We start from the raw sequence: 19,923 nt of genomic DNA on the forward strand, positions 1-19,923 counted from the left end.
GTATTCTCCCGCTGCATGTGTAGATCACAGATTTTCAAGGTGGATTGGCTTAAATTGTATGCTATCCATTCTTCATAGTTTTCTGTAAATGAACTTGCCGGCACATAGAATGCATGAACATTTATCATAGTTTAATACATTTTTATGTAAAATTAGGGTATTAATAATAATGGCCCTAGTGAAATTCAGCTCTCAAACACAGATCTTATCATAAATTCTAATCAAATATTTCAAAGGCTAGCAAAATAAGACAAAATTATTGTGGTAGTATTTTCATAAAATGACTTTACAAGTGGATAGGGATGATACCAGACTTCCAAAAAGTGGCAGAGCTTTTCAAAATTATCTTTATCTTTGTCTTTGGGGTATGTGTCTCATTTAGCAACATATTTTTATTCCTACTGCTTAGCAGTAGGTTCATTAACCCTCTTCTTACTATTGTATTTTCATTCTTATTATTAAGCAGACAGTAAAATCATACTTTACCTCATTATAGAAATGCTTGCTTTAAGAGACCTAGAAATATGGAAATTATAGTTGTACTAAAATATGGAAATAATAATTTTACTAAAAATAATATACTATCAGATACATTTAGCAGCTGACATGTCTGTATTTGGAATTTAATGTTTAGTTGAACCAATTCACATTAAAAAATTCTCTCTTGAAGGGCTGAAATTTGATTAAAGGTCCCTGAGTTTTAAGAAAATAGATAGAAACATCAGTGAAATTCCCTTATTGTCCCAATTTCAAAATTGTTCCCCTTAAAAATATTATTCTGAAACTTCAAAAATAGATAAAATTTTAATAAACCTTAGTATAGCAATCTATTCTGCCTGAAAGATTGGCAAGCAATTTAAAGCAACTGAATTCCAATTATGTTTTAATATCAGGTAATTTAGATTGAGTTAATTCAAAGTCTATTTATTCTAGTCCCCATATATTTAAGATTAATGAGATTTACCATGCCCAGGGTTTGTTTGGGGCTTTCGGTGTAGTTGAAGTTTATGGTTCACAAGTTCCAGTGAGGTCCTTGTCATATACAAAAGTACATGTACATTCAAGATACAATGGATCTTGGCTCCCTTGTTCTCATTCCTTTCCTTCCCTCAGATTTAATTGCCTTTTAAAAGTTCTTCTCAGATATAGAAAACAAACTCGTGGTTACAGGTAAGGAGAGGGAAGAGGGAGAGGCAAGATAAGGGGAAGGGATTAAGAGGTAAAAACTATTATATGTAAAATAAATAAGCTACAAGAATATAATGTACAGCTCAGGGAATATAGCCAATATTTTATAATAACTTTAAATGGAGTATAATCTATAAAAATACTGAATCACAATGTTGTTTAATTGAAACTAATATAAACTTGTAAATCAACTGTACCTTAATATAAACTAATTAATTAGTAATAAAAGTAAAAATTATTCTCAGGAATTCGTTTAAGATTTGTTATTCAAAGTAGCATTTTAACATACTATTTCAGTGAAAGGAACACTTCCTTAGTCTTTAATTATTTTATAAATATTAGCTACTTTACAAATTTTAGGTGATCCAGTGTTTAGAGATAAGACTTCTTATCTTAGAACCAGCTAAATATCTATTTTAAAAATCAAATTATGAGGTGATCAAATTTTATCATTATATTAATGTTCAGGATCCTTTAATCACTCATTTTATTTAATAAAACTTTTTTAAAAAGATGATGCTACATATAATTAAATTTAAAGTTAACCACAATATGTAAAATTTATTTTCTGATGCTTCTGTTCAAGCAAAACTTTCCAAATTATAAAAACAGGTTATTTGTCTGTGTCTTCAGGACAATAATATTGAAATGTAAACTGAACAATGAAGTTCAGGGAAAATTAAATGCCAAAATCTCTTTTTGAGGCTACCATTCTGAAAACCTATTTTGCAGGCATACATTATCTCTTTAATAATCAAAGTAAAACTGTAATATTCTCAAAGTGTTTAGCGTCACAAACCATTTAAAACCTCCATGCACCTTGGGTTGTCTTAACCACAAGAGATGATCATGTCCTTTGCAAATGGCATTGGTTATGTGTTAGCTCAACATATCTGTGACCTGGAAAACAATAGATAGACTTTTCACTTCTTTATTAGATTATTATTTTGTAAAGTCCAAGATAATTTAGTATAAACATTCAGTGCTTTATTTTTGATTCATTGAACTGTCTTGGCAGTTTGTCAGATTCATATTTAAAATACTGTAGTCTTGGATAAGTAATTAGATTTATTTCACATTTAAATTCTTGGGAGTTTCTGCTAGTGGGGAAGATGTTTGCTTAGGAAAAGGGAAGATAAAAGCATATTTGTGAAAAACAGCTGGTATGGTACAATAAAGAGATGGCAGTGTTGCTTAATGTCCTGATTATGATCATCTTACCAAATCATAATTTACAAAAGGTCACCCATTTTAATATATAGGTTCTATTCACATTGAAAATATTTTAGAGTTCTGATAATGCTATAAGTATAATATATACCTGTGTGTTAAAAGCCAAATAACTCATCACATTTATTAGAAAGTACACATGTAAACCATGGGGATATTTTACTTCACAAAAAAAAATTTGAAGGATTTTTTAAAGTTAAAAGTCACTCTTCGGGGATTTGATAAAAAACATTACTGGGAACAGAGGGAATCAAAGTGGTGGAGTAGGAGGACGTGTGCTCACTCCCTCTTGCAAGAGCACCAGAATTACAACTGACTGCTGAATAATCATCAACAGAAAGGGACTGGAAATCACCAAAAAAAAAAAAAAAAAAACACTGCACATCCAGAGACAAAGGAGAAGCTGCAATGAGATGGTAGGAGGGGCGCAATCACAGGAGAATCAAATCCCATAAATGCTGGGTGGGTGACTCACAAGCTGGAGAAGAGTTATACCACAGAAGTCCTGAGGGTTCTGAGCCCCACATCAGGCTTCCTAACCTGGCGGTCCAGCAACAGGAGGAGGAATCCCCAGAGAATCAGACTTTGAAAGCCAGCGGGATTTGATTGCAGGACCTCCACAGGACTAGGGGAAATGGAGACTCCACTCTTGGAGGGCACACAAAAAAGTGTGCTCACCAGGACCCAGGGGGAAAGAGCAGTGACCCCATAGGAGACTGAACCAGACCTACCTGCTGGTGTTGGGGGGTTGCCAGCAGAGGTGGGAGGCAGCTGTGGTTCACCAAGGAGAAAGGGGCACTGGCAGCAGGGGTTCTGAGAAGTACTCATTGGCATGAGCCCTCCCAGAGTCCACCATTAGCCCCACCAAAGAGCCTGTAACCTCCAATGCTGGGTCACCTCAGGCCAAATGACCACCAGGGTGGGAACAGAGCCCCACCCATTTGCAGACAAGCAGATTAAAGTGTCACTGAGCTCCTCCCACCCAGCCAAACCCACCATCAGTCCCTCCCATCAGGAAGCACCCATGATCCCCCTAGACAGCTTCCTCCAGAGAGCAGACAGCAGAATCAAGAAGTATCAGCAGTATTTCATCTTGTGGAACTGAAAACCACAGCCACAGAAAGATCGAGAAAATGAAAAGGCAGAAGGCTTTGTACCAGATGAAGGGACAAGATAAAATACCAGAAAAACAAATAATGAAGAGGAGAAAGACACTCTTCTGGAAAAAGAATTCAGAATAATGATGGTGAAGCTGATCCAAGACTTTGAAAAAAGACTGGATGCAGACTCCCTCTTGCCAGAGCACCAGAATTACAACTAACTGCTGAACAATCATTGACAGAAAGACACTGGAACTCACCAAAAAAGACACCCACATCAAGAGAGAAAGGAGAAGCCACAATGAGATGGTAGGAGGGGCACAATCACATTAAAATCAAATCCCATAAATGCTGGGTGGGTGACTCACAAACTGGAGAAAAGTAATACTGCAGAAGTCCACCCACTAAAGTGAGAGTTCTGAGCCCCATGTCAGGCTTCCCAACCTGGGGGTCCAGCAACAGGAGGAGAAATCCCCAGAGAATCAAACTCTGAAAGCCAGTGAGATTTGATTGCAGGACCTCCACAGGACTGGGGGAAACAGAGACTCCACTCTTGGAGGGCACACAAAAAAATGTGCTCACCAGGACCCAGGGGGAAGGAGCAGTAACCCCATAGAAGACTGAACCAGACCTACCTGCTGGTGTTGGAGGGTTGCCAGCAGAGGTGGGGGGCTGCTGTGGCTCACTGGGGAGACAGGGGCACTGGCAGCAGGGGTTCTGGGAAGTGCTCATTGATGTGAGCCCTCCCAGAGTCTGCCATTAGCCCCACCAAAGAGCCTGTAACCTCCAGTGCTAGGTAGCCTCAGACCAAACAACCAACAAGGTGTGAACACAGCCCCACCCATTAGCAGACAAACAGATTAAAGTTTTACTGAGTTCTGCACACCAAGCCCTACCCACCATCAGTGCCTCCCATCAGGAAGCATGCTCGAGCCTCCTAGATAGCTTCCTGCAGAAGAGGGCAGACAACCGTATCAAGCAGTATTAGCAGTATTTCATCTTGTGGAACTGAAAACCACAGCCACAGAAAGACAGAGAAAATGAAAAAGCAGAGGACTCTGTACCAGATGAAGGGACAGGATAAAACCCCAGAAAAACAACTAAATGAAGAGGAGATAGGCACCCTTCCAGAAAAAGAATTCAGAATAATGATGGTGAAGCTGATTCAGGATTTTGAAAAAAGACTGGATGCAAAGATCAAAAAGTTTACCAAAGACCTAGAAGAATTAAAGAACAAACAAACAGAGATATGCAACACAATAACGGAAATGAAAAATACACTAGAAGGAACCAATAGCAGATTAACTGAGGCAGAAGGGCAAATAAGTGAGCTGGAAGACAGAATGGTGATAATCACTGATGTGGAAAAGAATAAGGAAAAAAGAATGAAAAGAACTGAAGACAGCATAAGAGACCTCTGGGACAATGTTAAACGCACCAACATTCGCATTATAGGGGGCCCAGAAGGAGAAGAGAGAGAGAAAGGACCTGAGAAAATATTGGAAGAGATTCTAGTTGAAAACTTCCCTAACATGGCAAAGGAAATAGCTACCCGTGTCCAGGAAGTGCAGAGAGTCCCAGGCAGGATAAACCTAAGGAGAAACATGCCAAGACATATAGTCATCAAACTGACAAAAATTGAAGACACAGAAATGTTATTAAAAGCAACAAGGGAAAAACGACAAATAACATACAAGGGAACCCCCATAAGGTTAACAGCTGATTTCTCAGCAGAAATGCTGCAAGCCAGAAGGGAGTGGCATGATATATTTCAAGTGATGAAAGGGAAGAACCTACAACCAAGAATACTCTACCCAGCAATGATTTCATTTAGATTCGATGGAGAAATCAAAAGCTTTACAGACAAGCAACAGCTAAGAGAATTCAGCACCACCAAACCAGCCCTACAACAAATGCTAAAGGAACTTCTCTAAGAGGGAAACAGAAGAGAAGAAAAGGACCTACAAAAACAACAACAAAACAATTAAGAAAATGGCAATAGAAGCATACATATAGATAATGACCTTGAATGTAAATGGACTAAATGCACCAACCAAAAGACACAGACTGGCTGAATGGATACAAAAACAAGACCCATATATATGCTGTCTACAAGAGACCCACATCAGACCTAGGGACACACACAGACTGAAAGTGAGGGGATGGAAAAAGATATTCCATGCAAATGGAAATCAAAAGAAAGCTGGAGTAGTGATACTCATATCAGATAAAATAGACTTTCAAATAAAAAATGTTACATGAGAAAAGAAAAGACACTACATAAAGATCGAGGGATCAATCCAAGAAGAGATAACAATTTTAAATATATATGCACCCAATATAGGAGCACCTCAGTAGATATGGCAAATGCTAACAACTATGAAAGAGGAAATTGACAGTAACACAATCATAGTGGAGGACTTTAACACCCCATTTATACCAATGGACAAATCATCCACACAGAAAATTAATAAGGAAAGACAAGCTTTAAATGACACAGTAAATCAGCTTGATTTAATAGATATCTATAGGACATTACATCCAAAAATAGAAGACTACACATTCTTCTCAAGTGCACATGGAACATTCTCCAGGATAGATCACATTTTTGTTCATAAGTCAAGCCTTGATAAATTCAAGAAAACTGAAATCATATCAAGCATCTTCTCTGACCACAACGCTATGAGATTAGAAATCAATTACAGGAAAAAAACCGTAAAAAACACAAAAATATGGAGGTTAAACAATACACTACTAGATAACCAAGAGATAACTGAAGAAATCAAAGAGGAAATCAAAAAATACCTAGAGACAAATGACAATGAAAACACAATGATCAGAAACCAATGCGATGCAGCAAAGGCAGTTCTAAGTGGGAAGTTTATAGCAATACAATCCTACCTCAAGAAACAAGAAAAATCCCAAATAAACAATCTAACCTTACACCTAAAGAAACTAGAGAAAGAAGAGCAAATAAAACCCAAAGTGAGTAGACGGAGAGAAATCATAGAGATCAGAGCAGAAATAAATGAAATAGAGACAAAGAAAACAATAGCAAAAATCAATAAAACTAAAAGCTGGTTCTTTGAGCAGATAAATAAAATTGATAAACCTCTAGCAAGACTCATCAAGAGAAAGAGGGAAGGACTCAAATCAATAAATTTAGAAATGAAACAGGAGAAGTTACAATGGACACCGCAGAAATCAAAAGCACCATAAGAGACTACCACAGTTTCTTTCCAGCTTAATTCAGGTTTACCGCCAAGCCAGTTCTCAGGTGGTGCTGTTGGTTTTCTTCTCATGAATCTCCCCGCCTTCTTCCCGGGATTTGGAATCGAGAGAAGCTACAAAGAAACACGTTGGTTTGCTGCGTATTAAAGGAAGGAAGATGAACATGAAGAAGATTCCTCTGCACACAGTTCGGCAGTTCCTCATGGAGGATGTTGTTCTAGTGGGTCACCCAGACGTTTTTAACCCAGATAATCCTAAAGTAACCTAGGTCATACAGAGCTTCTGCTTGGAGAAGATTGAAGAAATGCTTGAAAATGCAGAATGGGAACATCTGGGAAATTCTCAACAGCCAGAGAAGCCTCTTATATGAGTGAGTGGACTATAGTGGAGGCTTTGAACCATTCAGTGTTCTTCGCTTTAGCCAGAAATTTGTGGACCGGGTAGCTAATCCAAAAGATGTTATCCATTTTTTCAGGCGTAGAGAACAAAAGAAAAACATGGGAGAAGAGATCAACTTTGGGAATTTCATCACAAAACCTTCAGAAAGAACAACTCTAAGGGTAGAAGACCTTGTGAAACAGTATTTTCAAACCGCAGAGAAGAATGTGCAGCTCTCACTTCTAACAGAAAGGGGAATGAGTGAAACAGTACAAGAATTTGTGGACAAGGAAGAAAAAGATGCCATAGAGGAATTAGTGAAATATCAGTTGGAAAAAACACAGCGATTTCTTAAAGAACGTCATATTGAAGCCTTAGAAGATAAATTCGATGAAGAGGTACATCGTTTCAGAGAAAGCAGACAAAAGAATACAAATGAAGAAGATGATGAAGTTCGAGAGGCCATGAGTAGGGCTAGAGCCCTCAGATCTCAGTTTGAGGATGCCGCTTCCACCTTTAGTGCTGAAGACCTCATAAGTATAGATTTGGCAGGACAGATGGCTGATGACTCTGATGATAGCATCACAGCAGCAGCCAACAAAGGAAGAGGCCGAGGAAGAGGCTGGAAAGGAGGGAGGGGCCAGAATTCAGTGTCGAGAGGAGGATCTCAGAGGGGAAGACCAGGCACTGCTCTGGAGACTTCTACTCGAGGCAGAGGTTCAAAAGCCACTATGTCAACATCTAGAAATTTGTCTATTATAGATGCCTTTAAATCTACAAGACAGCAGCCTTCCCAAAATGTTGCTACTAAGAATTATTCAGAGGTGATCGCGGTAGATGAGTCTGACCCAGAAGAAGACATTTTTCCTACCACTTCCAAAACTGATCAAAGGTGGTTGAGCACTTCATCATCGAGCAAACATACATCCCAGAGTCAAATTGCTAAAGGGGTCGATTTTGAATCAAATGAGGATGACTATGATGATCCTTTTATGAACTTTAGTTCTGTAAGAAGAAACAGAAGATAATATATTTAATGACAGTTTGAAGTTTTCAAGATTCTGGAAAAATCGAAACTTTGCAAACTAAGAGTTTACCAGTTGAAGGTTTTTTGAATATTGCTGTTAACTGAAGAATTTGAATTATTCTTACTTAATAGAGAAACTAATGTGTAAGAATTTATGCTTTTGAATATCATTTCCTGAATATGACTGCATTAGTTGAGAAACTTCCCTGCTCAAGGGCATGTAGAATAGCATTGGTTCTCCTTATTTTTTTAATCTAGTTGTTAACATTACCTGTTCTATAAATGCTCTATAAGACTTAGAATTTTATTTTCCTGACATACATCAGTATATGTTTTACTGAGTGAGAGCTTTGCTTAAATATAGTCTTGAGGAAGGACTAAAATAAGTCTACCACTGTACATTTCTGCTTTATAATCAAAGACAATGTCAGTATTTTGGGGTGATTACATTTAGCCAAAGTTGAGGAAAAGAGCTTATAGAATCCAGCCCTTTTTATAATTTTAGTAATTTCTAGATATCCTGGATTTCCTACAGGTAAAACAATTTATGTGCAATGGTACCTAAGCTGTTTTGTTACTCAGTATATGTTCTTTTTCTAATGCTTGTGATAGTATCAGCCAGAGACTTTGAATGATTACATACACCCTATACTTTGAGTAATTAGATAGAAGTTTGTATCAAAAATAAAATCTGTCAGAATTAAAAAAGAAGAGAGACTACTACAAGCAATTATGTGCCAATAAAATGGACAACCTGGATGAAATGGACAGATTCTTAGAAAGATACAATCTTCCAAGACTGAATCAGGAAGAAATAGAACATATGAACAGACCAATCACAAGGAATGAAATTGAAACTGTGATTAAAAATCTTCCAATAAATAAAAGTCTGGGACCAGATAGCTTCACAGGTGAATTTTCTCATACATTTGGAGGAGAGCTAACACCCATCCCTCTCAAGTTCTTCCAAAAAATTTCAGAGGAAGGAACACTCCCAAACTCATTCTATGAGGCCACCATCACCCTGATACCAAAACCAGAAAAAGACCCCAAATATCCAAAGCAATCTTGAGAAGGAAAGATGGAGGTGGTGGAATCAGGCTCCCTGACTTCAAACTACACTACAAGACTACAGTGACCAAGACAGTATGGTACTGGCACAAAAACAGAAATATAAATCAATGGAACAGGACAGAAAGCCCAGAGATAAACTATGATCAACTAATCTATGACAAAGGAGGCAAGGATATACAATGGAGAAAAGGCAGCCTCTTCAATAAGTGGTGCTGGGAAAACTGGACAGCTACATGTAAAAGAATGAAATTAGAACACTCTTTAATAACACCATACACAAAAATAAACTCAAAATGGATTAAAGACCTAAATGTAAGACCAGACGCATAAAACTCCTAGAGGAAATCTTAGGAAGAACACTCTTCGACGTAAATAACAGCAAGATCTTTTTTGATCCACCCCCTAGAGTAATGGAAATAAAAACAAAAATAAATAAGTGGGACCTAATGAAATTTCAAAGCTTCTGCACAGCAAAGGAAACTATAAGCAAGATGAAAAGACTACCCTCAGAATGGGAGAAAATATTTGCAAATGAATCAACAGACAAAGGAATAATCTCCAAAATATATGAACAGTTCATCCAGCTCAATATCAAAAAAACAAACAACCCAATCAAAAAATGGGCAGAAGACCTAAATAGGCATTTCTCCAAAGAAGACATACAGATGGCAAGAGGCACATGAAAAGCTGCTCAACATCATTAATTCTTAGAGAAATGCAAATCAAACCTACAATGAGGTACCACCTCACACCAGTTAGAACGGACATCATCAGAAAATCTACAAACAGTAAATGCTGGAGACGATGAGGAGAAAAGGGAAGTCTCTTGCACTGCTTGTGAGAATATAAATTGATACAGCCACTATGGAGAACAGTATGGAGGTTCCTTGCAAAACTAAAAATAGAACTACAATATGACCCAGCAATCCCACTACTGGGCATATACCCAGAGAACACCATAATTCAAAAAGACACAGGCGCTCCAATGTTCATTGCAGCACTATTTACAATAGTCAGGACATGGAAGCAACCTAAATGTCCATCAACAGATGAATGGATAAAGAAGGAGCATCACATATATGTACAATGGAATATTACTCAGCCATAAAAAGCAATGACATTGAGTTATTTGTAGTGAGGTGGATGGACCTAGAGTCTGTCATATAGAGTGAAGTAAGCCAGAAAGAGAAAAACAAATACCATAAAGTAACACATATATATGGAATCTAAAGAAATGGTACTGATGAATTCAGTGGCAGAGGAAGAATAAAGATGCTGATGTAAAGAACAAAGTTGAGGACACGGCGGGTGGGGTGAGGGGGGGAAGGCGAAGGTGGGATAAAGTGAGAGAGTATCATTGACATATATACACTACCAGATGTAAAACAGATGGCTAGTGGGAAGCTGCTGTGTAACAGGGAGATCAACTCCATGATTGGTGATGACTTAGAGGGGTGGGATGGGGGGATGTGAAGGAGTCACAGTAGGGAGCGGATATGGGGATATATGTATAAATACAGCTGATTCACTTTGTTGTACAGCAGAAACTGGCACAACAGTGTAAGTTAATTATACTCCAATAAAGAGCTTAAAAAATAATATTAATACATGTGTTTTAAATTGAGTTAGTTTCTAATTTTTATTTTTATAGTTAATTTATAATATCTTATAGAAGATTGAATAAATGTTTGCTGTATTGTGTATGTTAATCCAGAAATATTTTATGGAGACAATCTTAAGTGGTTCTGTTTATAACCAGTTTTCTAAAAAGTTTAGAAGTCATTACAAATTTATGAAATCATAATGAGAAATATATCATGTTTAGGTATTTTTTCCACATAATTTTTTCCCAAAAATATTATCCAGAAATTCAATTTAAAAAGAAACAATATTTATTATAAGTGATCTCATATTATTTGGAAAGGAAAGCTCTTTAAAAATGTTTTAGCTGTCTTGCAACTAAGTGATGCATGAAGAAAGAAAAAAACACAAGGAAATATATTTAGATTTTTAATGAATGGAATGAAATAAACTATAACATTATTTAAAAAACACAATTAATGAAATAATCACATTGATATTTTACTTATTTTTGCACATAGCCTCTGATTTTAAATAAGCACTATATAGACCTAAGAGATGGAATTGGAAGAATGATTTCAAGAACTTATTAGCCAAATAATTAATACAGATTTCTGCCACTTCCATGTTCATCAAAGTAACAAACCATCCCCTTAATTTTTATTTAATGTCTTAAATTCTTCATGAAAAATGCTGTAGTTTGAAAATCTAGATGTAATTGGTTTATACAACAGAATATCCGCAAGCCCCTCTATAAAAATTAGTGCCATATACTTCTGATATTAAGGGCATGTTATGAAGCAATATAATGAAATAATATAGAATTATGTGTCTATTAAATTTTTATGTAATTCAGAATATAATGGCATAGGCATTTTCTGGAAGATATCTGGTTCAACAATATATTAACTGTTATTTTCTTGGAAAGAATGAGGTTCGTTTTTAGATTAACAATAATTACTTTATATGATAGTAAAACCAAACTTAATTTTATATGATGTTGTATTTGAACACAATCATGCAAATCTGCATAGGTATACGTAATATAGTTTACTTATTTTAAGTCATTAAGCAAAATTAACTGTATTCTACTCAGAACAAAATTATTTTTCTTTAGGTAGGTTAAATTTAAAGGAAATATTAGTATGATTTTATGCATGTAAATGTAGCAACATTTGGGAAACTTTACTATTAATTTAATTGCAGCATTCATTATTTGGGAATAATGTAACAAATAACTTTAGGCATTAAGAACTGTGCATAGACATTCCACCTTCTTTAGGCAACCGTGTAATGGTGAAGAGACTCAATGATGACTTGATGGGTAACCTCATTAAAGGGCATTTCCCTTCATGGGTAATGTAACTGGAATGTGATCTTTTCCTGCTGGACCCAGTGACTTGCACAGTAGCAGAAATGCAATGAAACCCAGATTTCTTGACTCCCAGTTTATTTCTGTCTGTAACAAATATAGGAGTCAGATAAAATGAATTGTGTGATATTTCTACCTCTGTATTCAAGTGATTTCAACTGACCTGCTCCTCATCTTATCCACTTTTCAGTGTTTATAGATATTTCTTTACACTGTTCTTCCTGTATACCATTTCTCTCATGGAATGGTCATAGATATTTTTAGAGTAAATTCAGCCTGATATTATTCTAACAAAACTTTAAATATTAGTGTGATTAATTTCAAATAGTAACACAATTAAAGCTCTCCTATGATTCTGAATCCTGTTCCAAATTTCATGATTAATGATATTCAAATATATGCATGTTTTAGAAAGAGCAAACTGGGTCATTGCTCTTAGTAGAGTTTATTAGAGCTCTCTCGAAGATGATTATTTTTTCAGCAGTTTTGTGTTGAAGCATGTGTGTGTCTTCTATGTGTGCATACATGCATGGGGTGTATCTGTGTGTGCATGAGTGTGCATGATCTGTTTATTTTATATTCAAGCATTTATTATAAGTATATCTGCTTATATATGTTTCTGTTCTGGTGCATGGACCCTTCTTTTTCCTACAGACAAGGAAGCTTTCTGCAAAGAGAAAATTTTTATTTTTGAATCTTGCAAGAACTTGGTACAGGTTGCCACGTCAGTTCCATTGAGTATGTATTATTCAGAGACCAATGGCCTCTGATAGTCTCAGAGATACTCTGCAGGCCTCTGATGGGAAAACGCCACCTCCTTTTTCCCTAATGATGGACCTTTCCTTCATTTAACATGAAGGAATGGAAATCAGATATGTCCATTCCAAAGAAGGAGGCTAATTTCCATCTGCAAAAATTAAATGTTTTGATTTCTACTCAGTAAAACATTTTTTTCTCTTGCTAATAAAAACTTTTTAAAATCCCATGCCTACAGTATGAAAATGCTAGAAAATTTCAAATGAATCATTGATAGAATTCTCAATTATTGAATTTGTTATGCAGACATTCTGAGAGATTTTTAAAACTGTATCTTCCTTCCCTCTCTCTTTCTTTGGATTTCATTGTTCAAAATATTTATAGTTTGTGTCCTAAGGGGAGAAAAAGAAAGAAAGTGAAAACAGAATTATATTTGCTAATAGTTTTTTTTTATCTCTAAAGTTTGATGACTTTTTGTAATAACAAGTTCAGAATCTGTTGTGGAATTCATCTTTTATGATATTAAGTTAAATAAATAGCTTTCTTTGTCTGCATGATGTAAAAAATCTGGATAATTCCAAGTATTCCAATGTTTACTGAAATTTTCTCTTTTCATATTGACTACTTGGCATATGCCAGCACAGTTTTATATGCTATTTTGCTCGGCATGGTGACTTTTATCTGCTGCTTTTAATTTCTATTTTGATTTGTGCAATTTTGAATTTCAGCTAAGCTTTAGATTAACCTACACATATATTCTAGCAGTGTATTTGATAACTTAATTTTCATGTGACATTGATTATATTAAGCAATGTTTGATGTAGGGAAGAAGACAGGAAACAATTCAGTGGGACACAAGAATAATAGGTACTTAGACAATATGACTATCTAAAACCTTCATCCTCCTCCTCTTCTTCTTCCTTATTTTCTTCTTCTTCCTCTACAAATTATTTTTAAATTATTTTTCCAGAACAATAGAAATATGAAAAACGCTACAAAAAACTACTATTCAAATATGAATGGTTTCACTTTCAACTTTCTCTTTATTTACCATAACGACAAGCCAGATTATGTTCTATCAAATCTAAAGAAAATAACTCTTCCTATAAATATCAACTAGCAACATTTCCACTAGAATGAAGTTTAAAAATGTTTTGTGCTTTGGAATTGTTTTCATTATAAAATGACTATGGTTTTAAAAATTCAGCAATACTAACGTGTTCTTTTTTTCTTTTAACATTTTTATATCTCTCATGTATGGCAGTCTAAACAGATCCAAATAAAAGGATGACTCAGGCAGTCCCTGCCCCCGTAGGTTTGTCACTGAGTAACACTGGTGAACACAAACCTGTCAATTGCAAATAACTAATTTTCTCTAAACTACTTTACTTACATTTGTAAGATTTCCAACCAACTCTCAAAAATCTGGTTGACCTAGAGTACAACTAAAGTTCACTCTATCAGGTCTTTAAGTATGCAAAACAAACATTAAATAAATATTTTTATAGGAAATATGTGTCTGTTTCAAAGTAATTCTAGCACCAGAAATGTTTGAATTGGCTCTTTCTTTTCAACAACGATGAAGTATATTTCTGCAAGAATTCATGAAGAAGTATTTTTCCAAAGCATCTTAAGTAAAGAGCCCCTGGAAAGGTGCATTAAAGTAACAAATTTAAATCATCTACTGCTTGACTGTCTGAATTAGCTGACAGCATGGTAGCAGGAAGTATGGTTCCTACCACTCACCCACTCTGCATGGGTCTTTCACAGCTTAACACCTGTGACTTTCACTGTTGATATAGTTAAGGTAATGGGACTTCCAAATTATGAATTTCTCTAAGATTGATTTTACAAGGCTAATTATCTATTAATTTCTAATTTCTTATACATTTTTGATGTTTGATGCTCTTTTAGAAATAAATTTTCTTTATGCTATGCCCTTTTTCTTTATTTAGCTGCCATAGTAAGTATTAAAAGTGTAATGGAAGTGTTAAAGATAGGTATAGAACACAGAAATGGCAGATGTATTGATCCTGATATATTCTTTAGAACTTTAGGACTGCCTATATGTATGTGGACTATTCTGGTATTGCCAGTGCATGAATATATCCCAGGAGCGTGTATGTGCTATGTCATGTTATCAGTCTGCAGAATGGGAGAAATAGATGCATTCATAAATATTACTATCAGAGTCCTGGATAAAAATGTCTTTCCTAAACCCATCTCCATAGGGGGAATATCAATTTGATAAAAAATAAATAAATAAAAGCAAAAATAGCATTTGCTATTTGTGTGCTACCATGAACTCACAAATTCTCACTAGAAAAATCAGTTAACAGTGTAAACTTTTAATTCAGCCTAAGCCCTGATGTGACTGCCGTGTGCCCTCTTTGTTCTCTGTGCTGTGGGAGTGGGGAAGGTCCAAGTGATGTGTCATTGTGCGTACGTGTCAGGAGCAGAGGCCAGTTTTCACTTTCATGGACAAGCCAGTCAGGAGCGACAGCTGAACAACATAACACAGTGGCTGATGGCTGCATTGCTAATAGAGTTGGGATTTTTTAGTGAATTTGTTAGCTGTTTCTTAAAGCTCATATTTCCTATTCTAACCTTTACTTCTAGCACACTAAAAGCCCTTTTATGGAATTACTTATAAATAAACTGGTCTGCTGGAGTGGATTAGTTTAAAATATATACATTGTTTCTTCTTTAGGATAGTCTAATGATGCATTTTCTGTCTTGGGATATTTTAAAATATCCAGATTTATTAATGCTAAGCATAACTGCAAAGTTAATGAAAAAAAATCAACTACAGTAATTATAGAGTGATTTTTAAAAAACGATTACCCGCAAATCTTGGAAACTTGTTTAGCGTCTGTCTTTATGCCATGGTTAATATGGTGAAGGATTTCCCTCCACTTAAATGCCATTATTTGCATTTATTCAAACTATTCACAATTTTTAATTTATTTAAAAAATTGTCAATAAATGTTTAGGATTAGGTGGAAAAAGATTCTTTCATTTCCTCTGCTACTCAAAATTTCTCCAGCGTGGGAATGAACAAGGACTATGTGTTGTCATCCTAGTGCAAATGATCTTGGAAACAATTCATGGCACAAGGCTCTGAGCTAAACAAGGAGTGGGCTATAATTTTTTTTAGTTTATTGTTTTATGTTGGGAACACAGAAAGCTGTGACTTAGTTTACCCTTTGCCAGTGTTAACCACAACTAAATGACTCTCCTTTGATATCCTTTGTTTTTAAAGCTGTTTACTAATGTCTGGGGTTATCTCTTTGCTAGACAAAGATGAGTGCTCTAAGGATAATGGCGGGTGTCAACATGAGTGTGTCAACACAATGGGAAGCTACATATGTCAGTGCCGTAATGGATTTGTGCTGCATGAAAATAAACACGATTGCAAGGAAGGTATGAAAGAAGGGTTCTTTTTTTATGACATCTAGAATTTCATGCAGTTTGGGTAAAGCACTGTTTCCAGGTAGAGTTAATCATATCAATGAGTGATAATTGTTGACTGTTCAAATGTCAAAAATAAAAAAGCATGCAGTGTTCAAAGATCAAAGTCATACTATTGGAAACTATGTATTACCTAAAGGTTCTGCACTTCGTACATGGGTGGCATTAGAATAACTTAGTATAACAGACATAGAAGCTGCCGTGATGCCATCTGGCTGCCAGAAAAGCACTACGTTATCCCTCCATCTTCACAGAACAGCCCTTATAACTATCTCCATATGTAAACTTAACTCCTGCTAAATGTTTTGCATTTGGTTTAATTTCCCTCCCCAAAATATCTCATATATGTGCTACATGAGTGATATCACTTTAAATACCAGGAGTGTCAAATTCAAATGCCTACCAGAAGAAAGACATTTGAAAATAGTGTGCCATTTGGAATTTTAAGTCATGGTTTTGCGCCCCGCCCCTCAACACACACACACACACACACACACACACACACCATCCTCGTAGCACAATATTAGCTTACCAGTTTTTGGTCGCAAGATCTTACTATATTCTAAGGTTTTATAAAGACAATTATTTCAATCTCCTCAGCCAATATGAGCTACATGGGAACAACAAATAGTTATGCAGATCTTACTTCTTCCTTTGTGGGTCTGCTCCTGAATTTTCTATTTAACTTGGATTTATTTCTAAGGCAGGTTTCACACCTAGTCATTAGCACATGCAAAGTGGTGGGTGACTGACTAGAAGCATAGTTAAACAGCAACTCTTTGTATGCACGTTCAGATAGTACAGAATACCCTGAATTGACCCTTATTCCATTCAAATATGGTCATATGTCACATTTTTTTCTCTTTATTTCACTGAGTTAAAGACATTGCCCAGAATCATATGCAAGCAGGATTTTTTTCTCTTTTTACTTTCATGTATGAGCATAAAGCAATAAAATTCTGATGGTAAGTCAATGAGGTTCTAACTTGGTAAAGCATTCTGTTAAATCAGTAGGCTGGGGAGTAGGCCCAGTTCTTTTGAGATAAGGAAAGTAATTTGGAAAAAAAAAGAGGCAGCTTTTGCAGAGTATGCATGTAGCCTGTGATTCATAGGTAGCAAATAAGTTTAGGTATCTGGTCTCTCTTCATTATGATAAATATTTTCAAGAAAGGACTTTCTAGAAGACTTCTTTTTAAATAGAACTGTATCCAGGCACCCTTAATAAAGTTCATTTTTACTATTAGTAAAGGGGCTGGATTTTCTTTCACCATAGCTATAGTACAGGTGCCTTATACAGTTTAACAGTGAGCCTCTTGGCTTTGCCTTATAGGCTATTTGCCAGATCTGGGAGATTCCACATTTCATATGGGCAAGGCAAGAACAGGGATAATGGGATTTAGAAAACCCTTGCCAAGACAGGATCCAGACTTTAAGGCTACTGCCTTGCTGCATGACCCTGTGTTGTTTGAAAGGAGATGAACTTCACCTGGGTTTTGTTGTTGTTGTTGTTGTTGTTCCTTGGTTGTGAATCCAAATCTCTCTGCGGAAATCTGGCACAGTTGAAGCAAAGGTTTCGTAGGAAGGCACGTGCCAACAGCACAGTGACGTCAGCCATTTTATTCTTACTGTGCAGCCCTGCAGTGCAACAAGTGTTTTGTTCATATAGTAAAGTATTTCCCCAGAGACTTCGTGGAAAATTTCAGAGAATTAATTGCATTTTAGAATGGGTTACACAATACAGAGCAAATTATTTCCAGTCTAAGCCAGGATATGCAGGGTGATGCTGCATAAATTATATAGATAGAACATAGTCTGAGGATATTACGTGTTTTTGAAGTTTGATATTAACAATGTTGAATGGTCCCCTCCAAGATGAAGTTACTTAAGTTGTGTAAGACCTAAAAGAAATTTCATGTTAATTGGATGAGATTTTTTAAAATTGGTTCAAAAGCTAGTAGCTGTTCATATTTCTCCCCTTAGTGCTTCATTTCATTTTGCTGAAATTACAGATAATTTACTTTAGCAGCTAAAATTACTATTTAGGCATTCAGGTGTATACTTTAACAAAGGGAGAGAGAAAATATAAAAATGTTTCATAAAGTGGCTTAATGATGCTAATTAGCTATAAATGATGTTTCTGTTAATAGGAAAAAAGTGAAAATGATGTCATTTCTGTGGTTACATTGCCTTAAATATTCTGCACATACCAAGAGTTGATATCTTTGATTGTCAATAATGCTGCTCTGTTAAAATCGGAGCTTACATATCCAGCAGTAAAAAATAGTTCATTTTATTGCAGGCATTTATCTAATTCATTGTAAACAATTTCATGTGAACCCAAAACAAACATTTTCTGATTCTGATTCTGATTATGCTCAGCATCAGGTTTGCCAAAGTGGATGAATATGATAATGGAGATTAGAGTGATGAATAGTTATGCAGGAAAATCTTTCAGCAGGATAGTGGGTAAATAGGCTACTTCCTTGCTGGCCCAATCCTGGTCTAGATTTCCACACTAATTGATATTATCATTATTGGCACAGCTGAGTGTGAACAGAAGATTCACAGTCCAAGTGGCTTCATCACTAGTCCCAACTGGCCAGACAAGTACCCAAGCAGGAAAGAATGCACATGGGAAATCAGTGCCACTCCTGGTCATCGAATCAAATTAGTAAGTGAGCACATTGTTATTTTTTTTGTTAAGCTGTCTGCCCATGTCTTGCACAGATAGTACATGGAAATAAAATAAATAAAGCAAATGTTTATTGAATTGAATTGAATTAGTAGACAGATGGAAAAGACTTTCTTATGTTTTCCTACTAACACAAGTAAATTCCTGATTTCCTAGATCAAGGTGATAATAATGGTAGCCATGTAGTTCTCCTATAGTCTTCTTATCCTGGATGGGATGCTTTAAAAGGCATTACCAAAGTTATTGAAAAACAGTAGTTTCTACTTCCTAACATATTATTGGAAATAATGTTTCCAAATGGAGATATGAAAGAAGGAGCAAAAATATTAGAAATTCAGCAAGAAAGCAGTGAGTAGTCACTTCACTGCAGCATAGTGAATTCTATTGGTTATGTCAATTCTATATGTCTCATATACAAAGCATATGTATTTTAATAATAAAAGTAATTTTGTCTTGTGGTTTATGGACTTATTTTTGCATAATGTAGTTGCACTCTTTAAACGAGTACACATATCGTTAGACTTCTTCCAAATTCAAATATGAATGTAATATTTGTCCTCTCTCCTGTATACTTTGAGTCTTGCATTCAGTCCTGGGCATCTGATGGTACATCTTAAGTTTCATTATGGTCTACAGAATACTTGAAGAGTATAATTTAAAGAATTAGAATCATAGGAATATAGAAATTTTGACAACTTTCTTGCAATGTGCTGTTGTCAAAAGCAGGAAGCAGTGCCAACTAGCAAGGCTCACGATAGTCTAACGAGCACAATACTAAAGGAGAAGAAATTTTCTTGAGAATGAGGCTACCAGTTCATGATAG

General features: G+C 35.8%; 1 protein-coding gene and 1 pseudogene across 2 annotated transcripts in view; both read left to right on the forward strand.

Moving 5' to 3' along the window:
* TLL1 (tolloid like 1) overlaps positions 1–19,923 on the forward strand; it is a 231,231-nt gene that overhangs the window by 184,724 nt on the left and 26,584 nt on the right. For both annotated transcript variants that reach the window (XM_057729421.1, XM_057729420.1), the window contains exons 17-18: positions 16,235–16,360; positions 18,952–19,079. In XM_057729421.1, the coding sequence (XP_057585404.1) occupies positions 16,235–16,360; positions 18,952–19,079 (254 nt within the window). The remainder of the gene's footprint in view (positions 1–16,234; positions 16,361–18,951; positions 19,080–19,923) is intronic.
* Positions 16–8,794, forward strand: LOC130847986 (double-strand break repair protein MRE11-like; annotated as a pseudogene).

This window comes from Hippopotamus amphibius, chromosome 3, assembly GCF_030028045.1.
Source record: "Hippopotamus amphibius kiboko isolate mHipAmp2 chromosome 3, mHipAmp2.hap2, whole genome shotgun sequence".
In the NCBI taxonomy this organism is placed as follows: Eukaryota; Metazoa; Chordata; class Mammalia; order Artiodactyla; family Hippopotamidae; genus Hippopotamus; species Hippopotamus amphibius.